The sequence below is a fragment of the Numida meleagris genome, chromosome 22 (assembly GCF_002078875.1).
Source record: "Numida meleagris isolate 19003 breed g44 Domestic line chromosome 22, NumMel1.0, whole genome shotgun sequence".
Classification (NCBI taxonomy): domain Eukaryota; kingdom Metazoa; phylum Chordata; class Aves; order Galliformes; family Numididae; genus Numida; species Numida meleagris.
Window position 1 is genome coordinate 5,813,035 of NC_034430.1, and position 18,360 is coordinate 5,831,394.

Below are 18,360 nucleotides of genomic sequence, written 5' to 3' on the forward strand. Positions count from 1 at the left end.
TAATGCTATTTCCATCGTGTTAGTCCTTCTGATTGCTACAGTCTGTGAGTGCTACATTGTACAGCCACACTCACGGATGCCCAATCCTCCCTGGTTCCCCTGTGCTCACGCAGTTTCGAGGCAAGAGATCTCGAGGATCTTCTGATGTCTATGAGGGAATGGAAGAGCAGGGGAAGGAAAAGAGTCAGAAGGCAGACAATTTGGGAACAGCTGTCACACATGGGGAACTGCTGCACGAATTCTCCTCTCTATGCCATTGAGGCCACTTCTCTGCGCACCAATGTGCTCTGCTGATGCCGGAAGAGTAAGGTCATATTTTCTTTGTAAATGGTAGGGGAAGGAAATGGCCTAAGTGACACAGTCGGACCTGCGGGCACGTCAGACCCATGGCCCAGAGGAGGAGGGCTGTGCTCCCACTGCCTGGGGCTGTCCGTGTAGTAGGATCTCTGCTGCAGAGCCGGAACAGGAGACGGTGACACGGAGCAGAGCCGGCCCTGGAAGCCCACGGGCTCCACAATGGCGGGAACGTGAGAGCTTGCCCCCAAACCCGAAGGATTTTGCCCCGCTCTGGGCGGCTGCGGTGCCCGGGCTGCCGTGCACGGAGCTCGACCGCCCCCGCCCGGCCAGAGCACTGCTCTTCTGTGACAGCTCGGAAGAAAGAAACGTTTTCACCGCAGCACATCCGGGAGCGCATTCCGACCTGCGCTTTGGTGCGCACTGGCAGGCTGACTTCTGCAGCCTGAACACTTTTTGTTCCCCTCCAGCTTGAGTTTGCTTCCCCCATCTGCAGCTAGCACAGCTGCGAGCAGCCCTGGCTTGGAAACTCCCCACCCCATGCCAACTGCTGAGGTTAGTGATCAATTCTATTTTCCCACAAAGGTCACCTTCTACTTTTTTTTTTCTTTCTTCCTCTTTTTTTTTTTCCCCTCCTGTTTGTTTGTTTTGCCAGCTGGCACTGAACAACCGTAGAACCAACCACAGCACCGCTCCTGTAGCAGCCCTTGCTCTGCTGGGCTTAAACGTCTTCCTCTGTCAGGTGGTGTGGCTGAATTCAGTGCACCCGATTTAGTGGTACTGAAGCTAGCAGCACGCCCAGGCACCAGTGAGCTGGTGCTCCTGAGGAAATGCTCAGGAAAAGAAAAAGGAGAAAAAAAAAAACCCACAGCATTATCATCTTCTGCATACTGTGGCTCAGAAGCAGAAGAAGCTGGGCTCACCCTCCATCCCCGCAGGCAGTGCCTGCACCTGGGTGAGCTGTCCTGAGAACTGCTCTTTGTGCACTGAAAAGGTGGAAATGCTTTTTCCTGCTGATAGGATGAAAAGTCAGCTAGTTTAAATGGGCTGAAGGCTTTCATGAGCTCTTGTGACTCACTGCTGTGTGTTCCAACAGGAGCTGTGAGATGGTGAACACAGGAGTGTGACCAGTCTGCCTGGGTGTGCTGTGTTTGGAGCTCTGATACAGCCTCAGCAAAGCTCTTTAACCCTCTAGGCCCTACAGCTCCGGGGGTTGTGTATGTCTGTGGAGCTCTTACTCTGGGGCTGAGGGGCTGAGTTGGGTGCTGTGTGCACATACGCAGCTGTGTGCTGAGCCAGGTGCTCTGCGGGCACACAAAAGGTGCTCAGCTCCACCCCAGCAGTGCTGAGGAGTGATCCCTCACTCTGGAGGTGATGTGCTCTGGTGCTGCTGGATGCTGACTGAAGTCGCATTCACAGCTCACAGAAAAGGTGTCTTTAGGTGTTCTGCTTTCTTTAAAAACTGACAAGGGGCTTTCAGAAATTAAAGTACACAGTATTGAACAGCTGGGTGTTTGTCTTGAATCTCTCCTCAACAGCTACTCAGGAGAGCTCCAAAGACCCACCTGGTTCCTGCGGATCACTGATGTGGGTTTCCTGAGTTGTATTCAGTATTTGATTGAGAAACAAGGGCCCTCTACCAGACTCAATATGTGGCAAGACTTAAAAGGTCTTTTATTCTATATTTTTGTGCACACTTTTAAGAGAACACAAACCCAACATACTTCCATCATGAGGTGGCTTGTAGCCCTGGTTAACGTTTGCCTCATGCTTTGATGGAGACAGCAGACTGGTTCCAGATATGTCACAGGGCCCTTCACAACCCCACTTTTTTTGTGTGTGTGTGTGGCTCTCTGAAGCTCAGTGCCATCAGCAGCCTGTCACCTGAGGGTCTGAACTGGGGCAGGAGTCCCTGGTGACTGAGCACATGATTCCTTTGTGCTGCTCACTTCCTGCAGCACCTGGGTAGGGATTTCCCCTGAAACAGCTGTGAGCAATCTCAGTTTGGGGCTAATGAAGCTCTGAGGATTTAAAGGAACATTTATGCAAAATGTTGTCTCCTGCAGTGCTCTGTTTGAGGGATGGGTGGTTGATGAGAATGTTATGGCTGGAGGAGCCTCATTCAGTTGACACAGCAGTAGAATTGTGATAGAGGGCAGAGAGGAGGGGCTGAGTAAGGCAGATCCTGAGCGAGGACCAAGGCCGGCGTTGGGCCTTCAGGATGCAGCAGCACCTGATGCTTCCATGGCCCACAGCTTCTGCTCCTTTCATCCACTGCAGAAACCACGCAGAGTGCCAGAGAGCTCAGTGCAGTCACTGCCTCAGGGCTGGGTCCTGAGGTGTCCAACCGTACGACTCTGGGACTCTATGAGGCGATGGTTTCGCTGATCTGAACGTACCAACTGTGACCAGAGCCGAACAGTGCCATGCAGTGCTGGGCCGTGTCTGAGGTGGCTGGGGCGGTTCTGGGGTTGAAGTGTTTGGTTACAGCAGGCGTTGTGGTCTTCTAAATGAGAACCACCGCAAGGCCCTCAGACCTAACAACGGGCGCCAGGAAATAGAACGACAAGAGAAAAGCGAACCGCCCTCAGTCGGATTTGCGCGAACACGGGGCGAGGCCGCTTCCGGGCAGGCGCGAAGCGCCGCTCCCGCGCTGCAGGGATTCGAACCAGGCCCCGCCCCAACCTGGCGGTGGGTGGGACTTGTTCCGCATTGGCTTGTAGGGATTACGCAGCGCGCTCCTATTGGCTGGAGCACACCGGGCTGGGAGGCGGGGAGAGAGGCGATGTTTTAAAAGGCGACGGGAGCGGCCGCCATTTTGTGTGGGAGGCAGAGAAACGGCAGAGTGGTAGGTTTCTGCTGCGCGAGGGTTCGGGGAAGTGACGGCGGAGAGCGGCGGGATCGGTTCGGAAGAGCCCGCTTGTGTCTGTGGCTGCAGGCGGACGGGAAGGACAGAAGTCGGTAAGGGTAGGGCGCTGTGGAAGGGCCGGGTGCCGCCATGTTGTGCTCGCGGCGCCGCGCCATTGTTGGAATTGGGACGGGGGCGGAGAGGGGAGCGCGGCCCCTGAGAATGGAGTTCAGGAGAGGGTGAGCCACGGGCCGAGCGCGAAATTGTTTAAGAGCTGACGAGGAGTGACGTGCGAACAAAGGGGCTGACGGGTGGGAAAGCGTCCGGAGGCCGGAGTGGGAGAGGCGTTGGCGGTGCGATAGGGTCAGTGCTCTGTCCTGCTGGGCGAGGGACGCTGCTGGGGGCTTCGTGCCGTCAGGGGAGGGCTCGTCCCCTCGGGTTTCTTCCCAGAGCACTTCCCGTTGTAGTTGACTTTTTTCCGTATGAGAACAAGGATAAGGTTCTTGTTCTTCTCTCCCTAATTAAAATGTTTATTGGACTAAGATATGAGCAGCAGGGTGAAAATGCCGTTCTCTGTGGAATGTTACGTATGACAGTAAGGTTAATATAAATAAAGTAAAACCTGGCGTACTGCCAGGTTTGAAGTGTATTTTCAGCTTTAACAACTAAGAGAGACACAACTGACTGTTAATTCTATGAATTTTATCTTCTTTTGATAATTCTTTTTTTTTGTAGTTCCAAACTTGAAAGGGAAAGCAATTGTTCCCCATGCCTGATTTCAGACTCTCTCATTTATGCAGTTGGACTTCTCCCCTTGGAGTATAGAGCCGAGAATCCGATGTTGGGCTCGGCTGCCTGGCTGAATACAGCGGATCGGCCCATGAAAACCTCTGTTCCTAGCCAAAGGAAGGAGTCTAGCGAAAGGCAGCACCTACTCTTTCAGGCTTGGAAGCAAGAAAGGGGGCAGGAATTGGAGAGTGTGGAATCTGAGAAGACCAGAGAAAGGTAAATGAGACATGGAGGGAATAGGATAATTGCAGGAGAGTCAGCACAAAGGTGCCAAATATGTGATAGCATTTCACTTTCTCCTTCAGAGATCCAGTTACAAATGGCTGCTTCACACTTAATGTGTTTTCCCTTCACTTAGGGTTTTTAATCTGTATTCCACAGGTGTGCTCAGGTCTGCCTCTGTGTGCTACCCCCTAGTCTCCTCCCAGAAAAATCTGTTCTGGAAAGTAGCTCTCACCCCTACATTGCCTTCATTGACGTGTAACTCCTTAGGAGTATCAGGAGTCAAAATAGTCTTTTTTAGACTGGGGCATGCCTTTATCAGTGCAGATTTCTCTCAGATGTCTAAGTATAACATAGGCTTGGTTTAAATGTCTTAAGGATTAAATACTAAGACTTTTCATTTGACATTGTGTTTTGTGAATAGTATATCTTTCACATTTCCCTAGTAGCGCAGTTTGTTGAGGGGAAAAGTGGCGTGTCCAGTGGCTGGGCTGTCCAGAGGATCAGCTTTTTCATAACTAGGTAGACAAAGCAGCGCATTGATAAAGGGGAGTGGTCTACATACAGTTCCTGAAGGATGGATCAGTGCATGATGACCAGCAGGTCAGCCATTAGCAGCAGAATTGTTAAGACAAGCCATTGTAGAGGGCATATCTTCCACTAAGAAGGTACAGTGCACTACAGTTCAGGTTCCCCAGGTTTAAAAAAGAAAAATCCAAACTTTTCCCTTTCTTTACAGGTGACATTTAAGTTGAAAATGGGTGGTGGAGAGAGGTTCAACGTTCCAGTTCCCCAGTCTAGAAATATTACCAAGAACCATCAACAACTTAAAAACAGGCAGAAGAATAAGGAGCAGAATTCACAGATGAAGAAGAGCTATATGAAGAAAGAAAGAGGACATGGATGCAACTCCTTGTCTGGTGCATGGCAGGCCATGCAGAAAGCAGGAAAGAACAATGTTCATTTCCCCAGTGATCAAAATTGGAGTCCTAATTTATCAAATCATAACCTGTTCTTCTCACCTCAAGCCAGTCACAACTACGCTGGAGCAAAGTTTAGTGAGCCACCCTCACCAAGTGTTCTTCCTAAGCCACCAAGCCACTGGGTACCTGTTTCTTTTAAGCCTTCTGATAAAGAAATAATGACATTTCAGCTTAAAACACTGCTTAAAGTCCAGGCTTGAGATGGAACTTGAAATATTTTTTTTATAGTTATTTAAATTTACAGGGATCCAAATTTGAGAATACTTATTCAAAAGTGCATATGCGCAGGTATGCAGAAGTAGATGCTCTTGCTGCATATAGTTAGTTGAAAGAGAAGGGGATAGGTGGGGAAGTTTACATTCTCCTAATGTTTTACCTCAAAAGTTGTGTGCTTTGTTGTTTTCCCTGTTAAATAGGCATTTTCTCTATAATTAATTTGATTAAATCCTGAGCTGTCACCATTTACTGTGAGAGTAAATGGGACTGTCCCTAAAAATTATGAGTCCTTTTTGTTAATGGCATTGGAAGACCAGCTTTTACTGAACTTAATGCAGCATTAACTGGAAAAAAAAATGCACTGAAAGCTTTAAGTCAGGTACTCTGCCTTTTAAACTTGTATCAGATTTTCTAGTTAAAACTCTTCTGAGCAGAATTCCCTAGCAGAGTTTTACCCAGCTGCTAGTGAAAATGCAAAGATTATTCATTTTATCATACATGTGAGATTTGACACTCAAGCTTGTGACTAAAACTTAGTTCTAAGAAACATTCCTACATGTGCTTGAAAAGGTGAAGAACACATTAAGGAAATCTCTATTTCAGTCTTGCTCCAGCTCGTTCTCATTTCATTGGAACCTCAACAAGTTAGACTGTGCCAATTAATGACACACACTGCATTGCCGGATGACTGCCAAAAAGATCTGCCAAAAATCCTTTGTATTCTGATGCACTGATAAATTCTAAAAATTTTTTTTGTATCTTTTTGTGATTGTGAGAAAGCTGGCATAGTTACTTAAGATAACTTTAAATGTGTTGCCCTATAGTTATTATTTTAAGTTATGGTATCTTGTGGTAGGTATACAGTGTTTTCATAGGGAAAAGAGAGCCATGTAAATAAATGTAATACTTTGTAGCATATGTAAATTTATGCTGGGCTTTCCCACAGAGGTATTTTTAGTACAAAACTGGTAAATGTAAGGTGACCATGCTGAGTACATGGCCTGATCTAAAAAAAAAAAAAAAAAGTATTTTGTTAAACACAAAAGAACATTTATGGCTGTAGCCTTGCACTTATTATACAGTGAATGTGTACATTTTACTTGGTCATGAGATCATTTTTAAAATAAACACAGTGCAAAAGAGAATTATTCAGAAATTTGTGGTAAAATTTAGAAAACTGCTTAGGATACTTAAGCTCTGAATGTACTTATAAGCAAATTGGATGTGTCACAAAAAACACAAAGGACAGAGTTTGACGTCATTGAAGTATTGTTAAAATGTTTGTTTCTAAAATGAATCAGTGCTACATTTTTTCCCAGTATTTACTAAAATTTGTTAAGTTCAGTAACTGGGGCAGTTGTCAATATGTTGATTTCAGTGCTGTCACAGTTCAGCTGATCATGTAATATAAACACAACTGAACTGTGATAGGAGTCTGAGGTTATGCAAAAACCCAGTAACCACTGAAAAAACAGTTTAACTTGAAAGGGAGTCCTGCTGATTATAGAATGTTACTTAAGATGTTTTTTTCTGTGCATTCAAATGCAGTGGCAGCTGGTTGAATGCTTACAAACCTGTTATTCAAAATGTGATGGAATTGTCTGTCTTTAAACTCAAGTCTTTCTCATCTGGACCCTTACCAGTGTAAGAGCTGTACCCCAGTTATAATTGTGTATACCCTATTTCAGATTGTCATATACTGCATGTGTACAAATTAGAAGTGAAAAAAATAAACTGAACTCCCCCTCCCAAAAGTTTTATGTTAAGATGGTAGTGGAAAAGTGGGATGGCATCCTTTTTATAGAGTTCTGTAAAGCACTGACACTTAAATACCAGCAACTTAGCTGGTATTTAGCAAATGCTTAACTTAGCAAATGCTGCCATTCATATTGCTAACCAGCCCGAATCATATAAAGAAAATTGTAAAAAGTAGCAGCAACCTTAGAAACCCAGATGAATGTTCTGTAGGTCTCTTTAGGCAGTTAATGTCAGAGGAACCTGGAAATTACTTCACAATGAAGGATGTTTTTGGAATGATACCCTTCTCATTCATGTCATGCCAGTGAGTTATAAACCCAGGGCTCAAGAACTAATTCCAATGGAATTCAGAAAAACCTCATCACCTGTTAAAGGGCTGTCAGGCTCTGCTCCAGAAAGCTCTGCTTGCAAGCAAGACAACCTAGTCCAAGTAGATGCAGCTCAGGTTTAGCTGAGTACAGCTGCACTCATGCTTTCTGCTACCTCTCTTTAAGTGGCTGGCTCAAGTGCTCTGAGCTAGAGGGGAAACATCCTTGATTATTTCAGTGCTTGGTGACCAATCTGCAACAGACTACAGCTGTAATAATTAAGTCAGAAGGTGCTCTCAAGTTATAGTCAAAACTTGTACATTTTATTCCCAATTCACAGGGTTATTTGCACAGATGGAACACAAAACTCAAGAAGAAAGGATGTGTATGAATAAAACATTAGCATCTTTTGATCAAACACACTACAGGGTACATAGTTTTCCCTTCCTATTATAGTCTCATCAGTAAGAGCATCTCTAGACAATTATTATAGCAATGGACTACAGACTTTTTAAGCATGTTACAAGATAAATGGAGAAAACCAGCAAATATTAATGGGTGATTATGTCCTAAAAATGTGCAATTTTTTTCCTTTATACTTCAAAACGTTATCTGCAACATTCCTGCCAAAAATCATATAGCAGAGCTGCAGTGTATATCAATCCAATTGGCCTCTGAGTATATTCCAAGCTGTTACCCCAGACAAAACATTAAGGGAAAGAAAAAAAAGCTCTTCCCAAGAGCCGAGTTCAAAATAACATTTGAATTGAAAATTTCCACTTTGAATAAAGCCATTATACTGCACATTTAAACATATTTAAAAGACATAGAAAGGATAACATTTAGCTTTCAGAGACCAGTCTCTCATAGTCTCTAGTTTAAACACCCAGCTACTTCACCACTAAATTTAAGATTTTTAATTATCAGTTGGGTGCATGGACTTTTAGTGAAAAAGAAGTTCCAATAGAGCCTTCTATTACTGCTGAGATAAATCAATACACTGCAAATATTTTGGAGCACAGCCGTTACTTTCAGCAGAATTTTACATACTACAATTCTACAAATTTTGCAGGAATGACAAAATCTAGTTTACCACAGAAAAACATAATTCCCACCATTCTTGAGACTCCAAAAGAAAGATGCTTATACATGATCTTTTGTAGCCTGCATGTTCTTGCATTCCAGCTGTGCATAACCTGCAGGTAGCTTGCATGAGACAGGCTACTGCTTTTTTTTAGAGCAGGAATAGGATACCTGCATCAAGGAAGGGAGATGTTATCTAGATGGGCTGTGGCTTGACTTGCATGAATGCGTAAAACATTCCCTGCCCTTTTGGCCACATCCTGCTAACTCGTCCCCAACTGAAAGGCCCACAGAACAGCTTCTTCACAATTTTTCCATGGGAGCAAGAACTAGGACAACATCTTTATTCATGCACTCTTGAAACATCGTGGGTTTGTGTTCGGCTTTTCTGGCTTGTTCATATACACAAGTCAAGTCAAAGTTTAGTCCTACCTCTGGGAGAGAAAGAAAGAACCATCAGAACTGTCAGATACTACATTATACTTGCAATGAATTGGATTTTCAAAACAAAAAAATTAAACTGAGCTATATGCAAATGCTGAGGCACACAATAAGGACATGCTGACACCATAATTAAGGTATGTCACTATTACTCTTTTGACACAAATTAGAAACTCAGCCTGGACCACAAAGATGTTCTCCCTCCTCCCTGTAGTTGTAGCTGTAGTTCTGGCTGGGCTAACGTGAACTTTAGTTACAGCAATCCTCTGCGGGTTGCTGACTAAAACATAACCACACACTCCCAAGAGAAAGGTGAACCACTTAAGCAGAATTTTAGTTCTGAAGAGTATATTCATTTACAGAAGCTAAAGAAGTGTGTGTTTTCTGCGGTTGCAAGCCATTTCTATGCACAACTACAATATAATCACAGCTCAGCGACTGGTATGCCCACTCTTACACTTCCTAAGCATTCAAGTGATTCTCAGAATAGTTTTTATTCAGTGGCTGACAAAGGACTAGTTGTATATACCACAGGCGCCAGGAGGCAGCTTGAATTCTAAGCATCAAAGTTGTACAACCTGCTAGAGAACCATTGCTGGCACTTTTTTTTTTTTTTTTAATATGACAAATGTAAAACAATGAGCCATTGTGAGAAATTTAGTTATATGCGGATCTTCAGTCACTGATCTTTAGTAGTTCATAACCTGGCTAATATCTGAATTAAAACCATAGGGGAGTCTATCCAGTAATAATGAAAGTTAACTGAAATGTCAATATATTAGACTAAAACATATGCTTATCATTCTTATTTAATCTAGCACCCCTTTAAAAATAGAAAATGATATTTATTCAGACAACAAATGATAAATTCCTGACTTTACTGAAATACTATAGTAAGGATTTTACTCCATAAGGGATGCATAGCTCTATTTCTAGCCATGCTTTGGAGTCAAATTCTAAAGCTACAATAATTCCAGTGGATCAGTATTTCCTTCATTTTTTTTTTATTACAGCATGTTTGCTAAATTTACAGCAAGCAGAAAATAAGCTGGGTCTTTAGTTATTTTGATCAAAACATTGATGTTTTAAAGGTAGTACACAATATTTGTTAAAAAGAACATATAAAAATACCTTTTTAGAAGCCTCTATAAGAAAGGAAATACAAAGTTTAATCCCACAACTTTCCTCTGCTAGAGCTGCACACTACTGCTACAGTTTTAAATAGACTTTATGCTGTTTTTAAACTATACATCCAGGAAAGTCTACAAAATTAAAGGAACGTGCATATAAATGATTGCATAGCAGAACATGAACATTAACTGCAAACAGTAAAGAAAAAAGTTAGAAATACTATCAAACTTACTAAGGTTCCTAGAATCAATCCCCTAAGCACGTTCCGCCGCTAATATTTAAAAGCCGTTTGCATTTCTTCAAAGGCCCTGCTGAACACACTAAAACCAAACCCTAAAACATCTCTCTAAAAATGATCTTTTTGAAATCTGTGTCCTTATACACTTCTACAGACAGTACAGAACACCAGGTGTTTGATGCTGGCTTTTGAAGGTAAATAGAAAAAAAAACCAATGCCAAAAGCCATTTTCGTAACAAAATATCTTGCCTCCTAAAGAAATACTGGTAAGATTACACACTGCTTTTGTTATTTTTCACGTTCAATTTACTAAATATACTGCATTAGTGAAACTAAATAGCTAGAGATGCAGCTCTTGTTCATATCCAACTTAAAACACTTGTTCTTAAGTAAAATGAAATTTTGTAACCAAACCACTAGCCATTCTGAGGAAGAAGTGATTCAGACTTGCTTGACTAAATACATTTAAATGTATAAAAGCAAGCCTTTGTTACTCAAGAAGAGAGATGGCTACAGTTGTATACCTACGAATACACCAACTAACCACAGGAGTCATTGGCATAAAAGTTGAGTTCTTATATACTGTACACACACAACTCGAAACAATCTACTTGTATCTAACAGCAGGAAAACTAAGCAATTTCATGGTTAACTGCTCACTAAAATTTAGAATAGATACAAAAACTGCGTAAAATGTACACACAACCTAATATTTAGTTGCTCTGTCATTTTCTGGAATCTGAATTTAATTTTCCATTTCAAGGTGTTCCCCCCCCCCCCCCCCCTCACAGATATAGTATGAGCAGCCAGCTCAAGAGCAGTAAAGCCTCTTTACTGACAAGTCAGAACACTGCACAGCCTCTGAGCTTCCAAGACCAACTCTCTCCCCGTGCAGTATATGCAGCGGTAGTACCATCTCTCCAGATGGCAGAGAAATTTCAAAAATCTCTCTCCAAAGAGCTCCATTTACCAACCTACTTGTCATTGGGCATGGAGAATACAGAAACCTGCCTCTGAACAATGGAAACATAAAATTACCAGTCTGCATTTCACAGCAGTCAGTGTTGCACTACAGCTGTCCAGTTTTCCATTTTATCACAAAGTTTAGCATTAAAGAACAAGTTAAACAGTTGGTTTAACTGTTCAGTACAAACTAGTATCAATTGCTATGGGTATGACATTTTCAACAGGACAATGTTGCAAATTACGACCAATCAAGTCATCACCAATATCTAAGCATTAAAAATGCAAATCTTTACAAAAATATACATTGAGACACCACAATCAATTCAGTAGCTGCCCATAACAAGTAACCAAGAGGACATTCTCTCTCTCTCTCCCTCTGTCTCAGTGGCTGCTCCACACTGTTTTAATTTTAACCATTGTCTGCTACAGGGAAAACTGACAAAGAAAAGATTTTTTTAGCACTGTTGCAACAACATATTCCTGATAATTTAAGTAAACTGAACTGTGTGTAAATGAATCTTACATGCCTAAAACCAACATGGATTCATTATTAGTGGCCACTGGACTTGGGACTTGTCCAAGACCTTGATCTGGATTTTGACCTAGATCTAGAATGTGATCTTGACTGTGATTTGGATCTAGCTGGTTCTTTTTTTCTCGACTCCTTTTCATATCTTGAGCTGGACTTATAGTGTGTTTTAGAATCTGTTTTAGAAGTGCCTCTAGATTTGGTGTGAGATGCAGACCTAGACCGTGATTTAGCCTTCATTTCTTTCTTGGGCTGTGACTTGGATCGTGATCTTGAATTGGACTTAGATCTTGAAAAAGATCGATTGCGGTGTTTGAACCTATCAGAATAAAGGGGAGAGAGGAGATTTGAATGTAAAAACACTATTCTTAGACATCTAGTACATTAAAAATTGTTTACCATTTTTTTTTTTGCAGGAGAAACTTTTTTTTTAAACCTACAATTAAGGGAATACAGTGATCTAGTTTTCAAATTAAAAGGTGTAAAAATTATTTTACCTATCATTGTCCGAATGGCTTCTGCTACGACGAGGTCTTCCAGTAGGTCTACTGCTAGAAAGGTACATCAGAAAAAGTAAACGGTGACAAATACCTACGTATGTATGCAAGTGATTAATAATTTTTTTAAAACATGCATTTGCTTTTTAGTTATTCTCTGATGAACCAAAAAGTCATTTCATTCGATGTCTGACTTGATATAGCATGCAAGTACATAACTCCCACAAGTGATTACAAAAAAAGCACATTCAAATTTTTTAACAATTAAATAGCCAGTGTGGTGTTTTTGCTCCAAGAGACTGCTGCATCGTTGAAGCCAAACACACACTACACTTACTTTCTGGGACTATATGATCTTCTATAGCTGTAATCAAAAGAGCGACTTCTAGATCGTCTCCTTTCATAACTCCGACTTCTAGATCGCCTGTATCTGTCATAGTCATCGTAACGAGAAGAACTGTATAGGTTTCTCCCCTCCTTGGCTTTCATTTGATTTGGTGCTGGAAAAAAAAAACAATATTTAACATTTTACATTTTAAAAAAGTATCCTACTTCCCTTTTAGTGACAGTACTACTGCTATCCATATATTTGACACGTAGTAGAAAACCTGTTAGTGATTCTAGCAGACACTTATGAAAAGGACAGGAAACAAGAAACAGGAGAGATATTGCAGTAAGTCACTTGCATTTTGCTGCTTTAAATGCTGGACAAAAGCATTGTTGCCTTGTGAGTAATACCAATCTAAAAAGAAAACAAACAAACAAAAAACAACCCCCATACCACCAAAACAACCCAAACCAAGACAGAAAAACCCCAGCAAAAACAGTAAGAACACTGGAATGCTTCACAGAGCCAGGAACATAGAGTTGTTTCTGTAATGCGATTTCAGGCCACCTGGAAACAGTGACAGGCTGCCTGAAAAACGAAACGCATGAGCAAAACACCCTAGCATTCCTGAACTTACCTGAGAAGTGGCAGGTAGCAGTGAATTAATTAAACACAGTACCAGGCATTAAACCTGATCCATAGTCTTCTTTAATAATTAAAAGTCAACTTATACAGAAGCTGCAATTCATGATGCCACACAGAAAAGTTTGATTCTACAAGTATCCCTCCTCCCTATATAACAAGTCACAAACACAGTCAAAATATTTTAAGTGTATCATGCTGTTAAGAGCACTACCTGTACTAACAGCTCCATTTTCTACGATTTAACTGCTTCTATTGACACGAAAGTAGATTAATTTTTTTATTCAGAAACTTAAAGAGAAATCCCAACATTTACCTACGGGACAAAAGCTTGTTCTTCAGAGTATACCATTTCCATCGAGTTCAGTAAAAGTTAAATGTGCATATTTCAAGAGCTACTTTGATAGTTTTAAATGAAAAATCTTTAAGGCACTTTTATTAACAAGCTGCACGTGAATATTATAATTCTGTTCTATACCAATAGGTAGGCATGTCTTATACTCCTTGAAAGCATCTTTTTTTATACACAATATCTGTATCTATCTACGTATTGGGAATATATACATGAGTAACAGAAAATTGTTTTCTTCAGAAAACAAGACTTATTTTCCAAGTTGAAATGAGATGCCTTAAGATTAATTTTCCTGAAGCCAAATGAAAACAAAGATGTTACCTCAATCCTGGAAATTGGACCGCACTGGGAAATGTCAACAAAGAATCAAGAACACACTTCAACACAATATAAACATTGCAATGCATTTAAATTGGGTTACTCATTTTGACAGGTAAAATTTTTGAAAGAGTGTTTCTGAAAAAAAAAAAAGCTTGACAGCTGCACAGAGAGTTCTTAAGTACATTCAGCTAGTACAAAGAATTAGACTGTGGTGACTGTTATACTTAACTATCTGTTTTAATTAGCCAAAATACATTAATAAGTGCCTTCAAATCCAAACCATCCTATGAAAAACAGAAAAAAAACCCCACGTACTATTTATAAGTAATACTGCATCATAACAATTAATAACATGTGTCATCTGGCACTAAACATTATGGCTAAAATCATATTCTGATTAAATATACCCAAGGAGGCACTTACTCTTCCGATCGCCCTGCGCAAACTGGATTTCTATTTGCCGACCACAAATCCACTTTCGGTCCAAATTATGGAGAGCATCTTCTGCATCGCGGACATCTTCAAATGTGGTGAGTGTTAAGGTACTTGAGAAGTTTACAGATTTGGTATTAAAAAAAAAATCAGTTACTTTGTAGTTTTACAGGCCATTATTTCTGGATGCTTTGTTCACATTAGCATGTACTGCAGCTTTTTTTTTTTTTAAATTAACCACCATCTGAGACCTCCTATAACAAAATTATATAAATTATAATAAATTACATAAAAAAAGAACTCACAATAGAGCCATGAACTTATCAATCAGCAAGGAATTGCTATGCAATACCCTAACTTTATTCTTCTTCCACTTGTAAGGAAGAAAACAGTATCCTTCTCAAAAATGCATTATTTGTTAATGGTGATTCAGCTCTCTGCACTACAATGACTTCACTGAAAAGAAATCATAGTTCTTAAATTGCTAGGCACACAAACAATAGAAATCAATATTTGTCTATTAATTTTAAAATTGGGATGAAACTTCCCTTTTTATTCACTGGTTGTTTTAAGTTTAACTAACGTAATGCCAAGGACATATATACAGACCTTCAATAGCCTGAGATAAAAGCATACACTAAAACCCCTGCACTACCAACAATCAGTAACAGAATAATTACTAATTTTTATCTGTGAGATTGATTGGTACTTTAACTCGCACACCTTCTGGCTATTGGGCCTCAAAGAGCCAGTTGCCTTTCACCTCATAGCAACTCAGTTCAGCAGCATCTATGCAGAAAACAAACTATCAAGCAGTAGGCATAGGTATCTTGATAAACTAAGAATGAATGCACTTTCATTCAAGACCACAGTTACAACAGCACTCACAATGTAACAGGTTTTGCCCATGGCGTAAACCAGCATCATTCATCAAATTACTGCTCACATGACAAACAGAAGAAAAACTGTTATTCTGTAGGATACATCAGGTATGACTCCTTTAAGCTTGGCCACCATTCAACTTCATCTTGACCTTTAACTCTTTAAGGGCTTGTCAGAAGGACTTGTCATGAGATGCTTGGCCAAAAATGACAGATGGCTTTATCTTTTACTTTGAAAAACAACCTTTTCCCCCTTTTGTAGATAAAGCGAAGCTTTGTCTCCCATTATGGCTTGTCCTTCTTCCAGCTTTTCTTTATTTTTTCTTTTCCCAAACTGTCCCTTCTCTTCAAGCCTGATCCTTAAGAGGTCTTTGGCTTGTCTACTTGCCTCAATTGTTGAACTCTACTCTAAAGGTTCTTTCATGCTTTCTCTTTGGGGTCGCCATTACTGTACAGCTTTACATTCTGAGGCAACAACAGAGGACAGTAAATTAGGGGACAATATTAAAGAAAGTTCACCTCATTTTTTACACAATCTGCTTTTGATCAAGTGATTCCAGTTCCCATTTGTTAAATTAACAATAAATACTAGCCATAGTTTGCTAAGCGCGTTTACTTATGTACCAGTTATAATAGGAACTTGGTAGACGATTTTGAGTCAGTGATAAATTTTCATTTAAATCACATAATATCAATTTCAGTGACATAAGAAAGCTTATATACTACTGGACTTGATTTAAGTTTTGCAATAAGGCAAAGAAAATCTGAGAAAAGTTAATCTTCAAAAATAATGAGACACATATAAGACACTTATCAGATACAACATGAAAGTAAACTGCTTTTTCATTTAGATATGTTACCTCTTACACAAACTTGAATTTCAAACTTCAACACCCCTCACTAATCAGCCATCTGAAGAAAGGATATTGAACATAAGCAAATCCTCTGGGACGACGGGTGTAGAAGTCAAGTGGAACGTATACATCAACTATAGGCCCATAACGACCAAATTCACGGCGCAAGTCTTCAGACCTAGAATATCACAAATATCTTACATGTTTTCTCACTATTTAAGGTATTAAATATATATATATATAATTATACACACACACACAGAACCACTCATCTTTTGGGATGGTAGAAGATGCACGTAGCAAAATAGTTTCTGGGGGAAGTGCTTGAGTTGTTCATTGCTAAAGCAACACACTAGGCTTCCCAAGAACACCACCAAGGTTCAGGATGCTTAGGATAACCTTGTTATTTTGAAACCAGCATTCAGCACAACTCAGTAACATAAGTGTAAACAGAGACGAGAAGTGATGCACAGTAGCCAAGCCAATTCAACGCAAAGGTGGGCAGAAAGTGAAAAAAAGAATCTATTATTATCATGTTAACTATTAACATGGATTTTACAAAGTGCAAACATGAACTATAACGTCCAAAGGAAAAGCACAAGAATAATTTTGTCACTCATACCGACTTCTGTAGAACAATCAATACTTACAGCCACATCAAAGAACAAAACTGGAGTGAGAAATCATTCATGCCCTTAGGTCATCTGTTGCAAAGATGTGGCTTTAGAGCAGAACACAAAACCGTTCAACAGATTTGTGACACCACTTGGAATAAGCGCTGTCTCCTCAACAGAGTACTTCTTAGACCCATCAGCTTCTTTACATATATTTTCCGGTGTCATTTTAGGACAACAGGGAAAGACTCGTGTCACATAAACACAATACTATATCAAAAAGTTACCGATGGTCATTCCTCTTTCTCACTTGTTGGAAAATATCTACACGGTACATTATCAATGACAGCAGAAGGTAACTATAACAAGCTTCAAGGTCTCACAATGAAACCATCTCTAACAGAAATGTGCCATGTAACTGAAAGCTTACACTGAAAGCCTAAAAGGGAGCCCCATTAGTTAAAAATAAAGTTTGAAAGTAAGTCTTCTTCCATGACTTCTAGAAGAAAATGATCTGCTGACAAAGAAGAAAGAAAGCCTGCGCAAGAAGTATCACTTTTAATTTGAAGCTACTTGTATTCTTTATGGTAATAAGGTTCCTAATTCATTCAACCACGCCTTTGCCACTGTTTACTGAACACCTTTGGTGCAGCCATCCAGGCAGCACGCTTGAGAGCTCAGGCTCACGATTTACAAAACCAGACCTCGCAGCGAATGCCATACCAATTCCACAATCACCAACAACGTAAGTGCAGCGCTGCAGAAATGGAATGGAGAAATCCAGCCGTTTGCTACAAATACTCCGACAGTCATGCGCAACGTATTCTTTTCAGTTCTTTTCGCTCTCTATGAAAATCACTACGCTAAGCCCCTACACATACGTTTAAGTTTTGCTACAACGTAATTATTACGGAGAAAAGCGTTCTCCGTCTCTTCTCCCCAGTGAGCGCCACCGGAGGCCGCGGTCCGTAACAACCAGCGGGAACGTTTCCGCGAGCGGGCGGCAATTACCGCAGTAACGGAACGCACCGCGCGGAATTTCGGGGACACCCCCAACGAAGGCGCCGTTGTGCCTTCGGGCAGTATGGCCGATTTATTTCCAGACCCCAAAGCTTGGCGGCGGCCGGCAGACCCCCTCCCCCACCCGCAACCCCGGGTAGCGGCGCTCCGCGGGCGACCAAGCTTTGTTCTCAGGACGGCGTTAGGAAGCGACCCCCGCGAGGCGGAGGAGGAGCGTGCGGCGCCGCGGGGAGAGCGGCGCGGGCGGGGGCTGTGGGGAGGGGGGGTGGGCGGCCCGGCCCCGCACGGCCTAGTGAGCCCGCGAAAGCCTGCGCAGCCCCCGCGCCGCGCTGGCGCCCGCTACGACTCACCGCGTGTCGTCGGCCACGTTCCGCACGAAGAGCGAGGTGTTGGGAGGGCGCAGGTAGCGCGACATGGCGGCGGCGGCGGCGGCACGAGGGGCGGCGAGCGGCAGGGCCCGGGCGCGGCGGGAGCCGAGGCTGAGGCGACCCTCCGAGCAGCACGCAGCGCCACCGCCACCCGCCCGCCCGCCGCCTCTCGCGAGACTTCCCGCAGGGCTTCCGGCGAGAGATCCGCGCGAGAAGCACTGCGCGCAGAAAGGAGCAGCGAGCGC

General features: G+C 41.9%; 2 protein-coding genes across 8 annotated transcripts; one reads left to right on the forward strand and one right to left on the reverse strand.

Annotated features, from left to right (window-relative positions):
• PNRC2 (proline rich nuclear receptor coactivator 2) lies at nucleotides 38-7,106 on the forward strand. 3 transcript variants are annotated; one of them, XR_002432464.1, is made up of 3 exons: nucleotides 38-849; nucleotides 1,391-3,255; nucleotides 3,943-4,117. XR_002432464.1 is itself a non-coding variant. In XM_021375318.1 (3 exons), the coding sequence occupies exon 3, from the start codon at nucleotides 4,911-4,913 to the stop codon at nucleotides 5,334-5,336; it is 426 nt and encodes a 141-aa protein (XP_021230993.1). In that variant the 5' UTR covers nucleotides 3,098-3,255; nucleotides 3,943-4,147; nucleotides 4,893-4,910; the 3' UTR covers nucleotides 5,337-7,106. The 3 variants fall into 3 exon arrangements, 2 of the variants coding, with proteins under 2 accessions (XP_021230993.1, XP_021230994.1); XM_021375318.1 differs by lacking the exon at nucleotides 38-849 and adding an exon at nucleotides 4,893-7,106 and having other exon boundaries at nucleotides 3,098-3,255; nucleotides 3,943-4,147; XM_021375319.1 differs by lacking the exon at nucleotides 38-849 and adding an exon at nucleotides 4,893-7,106 and having other exon boundaries at nucleotides 3,101-3,255; nucleotides 3,878-4,147.
• SRSF10 (serine and arginine rich splicing factor 10) lies at nucleotides 7,720-18,306 on the reverse strand. 5 transcript variants are annotated; one of them, XM_021375308.1, is made up of 7 exons: nucleotides 18,098-18,306; nucleotides 16,187-16,291; nucleotides 14,370-14,473; nucleotides 12,641-12,803; nucleotides 12,304-12,357; nucleotides 12,024-12,125; nucleotides 7,720-8,935 (listed from the first exon to the last, which is right to left on the reverse strand). In XM_021375308.1, exons 1-7 carry the CDS (start codon nucleotides 18,160-18,162, stop codon nucleotides 8,917-8,919), a joined length of 612 nt encoding a protein of 203 aa, XP_021230983.1. In that variant the 5' UTR covers nucleotides 18,163-18,306; the 3' UTR covers nucleotides 7,720-8,916. The 5 variants fall into 5 exon arrangements, with proteins under 5 accessions (XP_021230983.1, XP_021230985.1, XP_021230982.1 ...); XM_021375310.1 differs by lacking the exon at nucleotides 12,024-12,125 and having other exon boundaries at nucleotides 12,304-12,354; XM_021375307.1 differs by having other exon boundaries at nucleotides 7,720-12,125; nucleotides 12,304-12,354.

What these genes read in the sequence shown, in the direction of transcription:
- PNRC2 (XM_021375318.1), top strand. Translation starts at nt 4,911, where the DNA reads ATGGGTGGTGGAGAGAGGTTCAACGTTCCAGTTCCCCAGTCTAGAAAT.
- SRSF10 (XM_021375306.1), bottom strand. Translation starts at nt 18,162, where the DNA reads ATGTCGCGCTACCTGCGCCCTCCCAACACCTCGCTCTTCGTGCGGAAC. An exon ending in AACGTGGCCGACGACACGCG is followed by an intron (nt 16,292 to 18,097) that starts GTGAGTCGTAGC and finishes GTGATATTCTAG; the next exon opens with GTCTGAAGACTTGCGCCGTG. An exon ending in AGCCATTCGGACAATGATAG is followed by an intron (nt 12,126 to 12,303) that starts GTAAAATAATTT and finishes TTATTCTGATAG; the next exon opens with GTTCAAACACCGCAATCGAT.